This window comes from Micropterus dolomieu, unplaced genomic scaffold (genome assembly GCF_021292245.1).
Source record: "Micropterus dolomieu isolate WLL.071019.BEF.003 ecotype Adirondacks unplaced genomic scaffold, ASM2129224v1 contig_14127, whole genome shotgun sequence".
Classification (NCBI taxonomy): Eukaryota; Metazoa; Chordata; class Actinopteri; order Centrarchiformes; family Centrarchidae; genus Micropterus; species Micropterus dolomieu.
In genome coordinates this window covers 20,428-25,089 of record NW_025743113.1, presented here as the reverse complement: position 1 = coordinate 25,089, position 4,662 = coordinate 20,428, and the positions used below count along the sequence as shown (strand labels likewise).

At 40.2% G+C, this 4,662-nt stretch overlaps 1 protein-coding gene across 1 annotated transcript; it reads right to left on the bottom strand.

Annotated features, from left to right (window-relative positions):
• Window positions 1-6: 6 nt before the first annotated feature.
• LOC123966731 (extracellular calcium-sensing receptor-like) lies at window positions 7-4,412 on the bottom strand (the record flags this gene model as incomplete). Its single annotated transcript, XM_046042858.1, has 8 exons — window positions 4,291-4,412; window positions 3,529-3,823; window positions 3,144-3,433; window positions 2,531-2,826; window positions 1,550-1,755; window positions 1,211-1,432; window positions 655-778; window positions 7-578 (listed from the first exon to the last, which is right to left on the bottom strand). Coding segments are annotated over exons 1-8 (2,112 nt in total), but the record flags the coding sequence as incomplete, so codon positions are not given.
• Between the last annotated feature and the right edge of the window lie 250 nt (window positions 4,413-4,662).

The following is a 4,662-nucleotide window of genomic DNA, read 5'->3' as shown; positions in this document are numbered from 1 at the left end:
AGCTGAGCCTAATGCACACTCCAGGATGATTCTCTCCTTGTATAATGTTAGATTTTTCATTGGAAAAGGAGGACTAACAACCAACCAAATAGTACATATTAAAACTTGAATGAACGTGAATGACACTACAGTCATTCTTTGCTGTAGAGGACCAAACCATTTCATGACGCTACTACCTGGGAGTGTAGCTTTGAAGGCCATTAACACTACTATAGTTTTTCCAAGAACACAAGAGATACAGAGGACGAAGGTGATCCCAAACGCTGTGTGGCGCAGCATGCAGGACCACTCAGAGGGTGCTCCAATGAAAGTTAATGAACATAAGAAACATAGAGTCAGGGAGAAGAGCAGCAGGAAGCTCAGCTCAGAGTTGTTGGCCCTGACAATCGGGGATGTCCTGTTACGAAAAAAGACGGCCGCTGTTACAATGGCAAGGCAGGCACCACCAACTGAGAACACAGCCAGTATCATTCCTAGGACCTCGTCGAAAGACAGAAACTCTACAGGCTTGGAAAGACAGGTGTCTCGTTCTGCATTAGGCCAAAAGTCCTTGGAACAAGAGAAGCAATCAGGGGAATCTGAGAAAACAAATCAAAAAGGCTTTTTAGCAGTTTTAAATTTGATGTTGTATATATACATAAGGAAAAAAATTACCTGTAGCATTACTAATCTCTCCTTCAGGACACGGTATACAATCATTACAGCAGATGGGTTTTCCTTTCTGCAGCACTTTTCGAGTTCCTGGAGGACAGCTGTCAGTGCACACTGACACAGGGACCTGGCACATAGATACAAACAAACTCACACATATTCAGGTGTGCTACGCAGCCCTTAGAAGTAGAACACAGGTTCACATTTTTTTTTAAATCTGTCTTAAAACAATACTCACATGTCAATCTGTGTATTCAAAGTGTTATTACTCACTTTAACTATTGCTCTTGTTCATATTGTCCAGGAAGGGAACCCTTTCCAAAGCCATTTCAGTGTAAACGCTGGGGTAAAAACTTCACGGTAATCGTTTTGCATACAAATGCATACAAAAACTTCAACAGTCTCAGTTGTCATTGTACAGTTACATATGTATATGTATTAAGACAGCCAGTATGGACAGGAGGAACAATTATAGTGGCCAGAAACTCTTTTGATACACATTTAAGATCACCAAATTTGTCCAAATGTAAAGTTAAATTATTCCTTTTGGGGTCCTTACTTGTGTTCGGCCCTCCACCCAGGTGAGGTTCCTGTTGATACGGAACTCCTGGCCCACTGGCAATGATGCATCGTAGTGTCCTACTGTCACAAACTCAATTCTGCCACTCTCATTTTTTTGCCAGTTAACCAGCTCATATCTTGCCACAGGATCCCCACTGGCATCAAATGACACATCATAACCATTTCGGGAAAAATTTACCTTCCTCAGCTGTATAAGAACCTGTCAGGATTAATTAAAATAAGACAGTGGGGGAAATAAATAAAAATAATGTAAAACTAAATAAAAATTTTATTTGACATTATAGCAAAAAAAAGGTAATAGGTAATTTCACCTAACCTGTTTGGGCTCTATCCTGATAAATTTGTTACACTGAGTCGTAGAATTTGTGTCCTGACACGCTGCATTGTGAATGGCATGTGCTATTGCATAAACAGCCTTGTACACCATGTTTGTGATTCGGAGCTGAGATGTGTCAGTGTACTGGCTCTGGAGTGTCTGTATGTCTTCAGTTCCATCACACACACTCTTGCCTAGGGCTTCACCTAAAAACATACAGAGACAGAGGCAGGTGCTTGTTAACCTTGACAATGATTTTACATTATTCTGTTTCTTAAACATTTTTTATTTTTATTAATTTATTGTTTATACCAGACAATTACTCACATTTATAAATGTTTTCAACTGCCAAATGTGCCTTATATATCTACATTCTTCTTCTTCTTACGTGTTTATTATCTTTATTGATTTATTATTTATGTATACCAATTAATGTTAACACAAATCGGTCATCGGACTATTACACACATTTATGAAACGCAACTTGTGTCCCCAACTTTTCCTTTAACTCATTTGATCTGTTTTAATGTGTTTAAAATAAATAAATCTATAGCTGTCAATATAATAGCCTTATTAGACCTACATTTATACTGCTACCAGTACATGCTAGAATGTACTATTTTTTTTATCATTGATGTGCTTGGTGGCCTGGAGACTGTCTAAATAATGTGTGCTTGTGTTCAGCCTTCAGTGTTGGCATTGTTAAAACCACTGAAGTCAAGTTCATGCAACATTTTCATGACAGCGGAGTGCCTAAACTTGACCTGAAGGATTATTAAGGATTATCAAGTGAAATTATTCACAGAGATGCACTCTATGTCTTATATGAGCCTTTGTTCATCTATCATTAGAAGCCTGGTGTTTTGTCTTAATGCAGCTGTGGACTTTTTAACAAAGGAGCCTCCAATAAAAAAAGCAACACAACCAAAGGGGACCAAACAGTGAGTATCACATATATGAAAACCCAACTGAGTTTCTCACTTTTTTCCAGCCTGCAGTTGAATGCATCCTCCCAGAACTCAGTAAGTGCTGGAGAGGCAGCCACTTTGATGGGAGAGAGATCCAGCAAGAAGTCTCTCAGACCTGGGATGACAGATTTCTGAATGGCAAATCCAATGGCTCCAGCACAGAAGCTGAACCTCAGCATGTCTGGGTTTGTTACCCAGGACTCACTGCCTATCCACTGGCGAGGTGGAGAAGGCTCCCGCGACAGCTCCTCCAACAGGATTCTTATGTCTCCAGAAGCTACAAATGCCACAACAACTATAGCTGTGGACCTGGAGAGGCAATACAGTGTATTATACTAGTGTGTGTAATATACTACACATACAATTACTGTTTTTAAATACATATCAAGATAGTTAACACAAACATGAGATAGATTTAGTTTTTGGGTGTTGAATGTAAGGTATTTTATCTTTATAACAATATCATTAATACATATCACATAAATAAAACTGATGAAAAAAAGATACATTTCCAACTTGCCACCCAAATAAAAACACTCTTTTATCTTATATTTGTGGTTTTGCATGCTGGAGGTCCGTGTCAGCAAAGGGAACAAAAGCACAAGTGCCTGTAGTGATGTAGAAACCTGCGGATAACGTCAGCCACTCTCTGGATCCTGCTACGTGGGTGGGTCCGATAGAAAGATTCAGAGTATTCCACACAGATCCCCTCCTTCTGTGCTGCGTCCAGGAAAGACGCCATACCATTATTGCCATAGTCTGAATCTGAGCGGACAGCACCTATCCAAGTCCAGCCAAAGTGTTTTACAAGCTTGGCCAGCGCTTCAGCCTGGAACTGGTCACTAGGGATTGTTCTGAAGAAACTCGGGTACTGTCGCTTATCGGACAGGCATGCACAAGTGGCAAAGTGGCTCACCTAAAGGAAAACACAGTAATTATTTGTGGGAAGAACAAAAATTAAGCACTGTCCGATATTAAACACATAATTTGTCAGAAATTCAAAATATTTACTTGAGGAATGTTAAAGGAACCGATGACACGCGACATGCTGATCGATGGCGTAGACCCAGACTCACCAACGACAGCCATCACCATACCGGATTGCAAGCAATTGTTGCCGGTGTAAAACACAGGGTCAAGGCCATTTGAAAGCTGGAATGCCGCATGCAACGCCACGGGCACTGAGCCGCACGAGTCGTGGATCTGATAACCGAGCCTGATGCCTGGCAGCAGCTCTGTGTTGTTGTTAATCTCCTCGATGGCGAAGACCATTGTTCGCGAGAAGCGCAGTTCACGGGAGTCAATGCTGCACACATACAGACACTCACAGTTCAAAATTACATATGATAAGAACAATTTATATTTATGGACAAGTTGCACTGCATCTGTGAACCAAATGTGGTATATACATCAAAGAATTGCCCGACCACCAAAATTCAAAACACATGATTATATATCAGCCCAGTCAACTACATATAAGGTCATAATTTATTTTTATTCTATTAAAAGGTATAGGTCAGTTGTTAAACACACCTATATTTTCAGTTTTTAAAAAAAATGTCATATAGTCATACTGCTAATTTTGTGAACATCACCTGCAATTAATTTGGCTAAATACTTATTTGACACTTAATGTAAAGAAATATATATTTTAGCTCTAAATACGGCACAAAAGCTCTACAACACAATTGTAAGCACATTTTACAAAGCAAAACTTTTCTTTCCCTACACAGTCCAACATCCTCTTATGCCCCACTTCTTCCTCTTACTAACCTCCCTGTGCACTTTAATGGCTCAGGCATGGTGGTGAAGTTATGCTTCGCTGTATGCATGTAGTTGTGTATAGAGAAAACACCCGCAATAACGTAGTCACCATCCATTGAGAATGCAGGCAGACGAACGGTACCCTGGAGTTTACAATTCACAGATGTGGCCTCAGTTGTAACTCCAGCACCAGTCCTGTCATTTATTAGCCCAGCTTTTTGCTTCAGACCATCTCCAGAACCATTCAAGGCAAGAAATGAGTTCAGCTCACACAAACCCAGAGACAGGATCAGGCCAATAAAGAGAGCTGAGATCTCCATCCCTCAAGTGTCTGTATGTGGGTATGCCATAAGTGTGTCTTCTCTAGTTTATATAGATTTT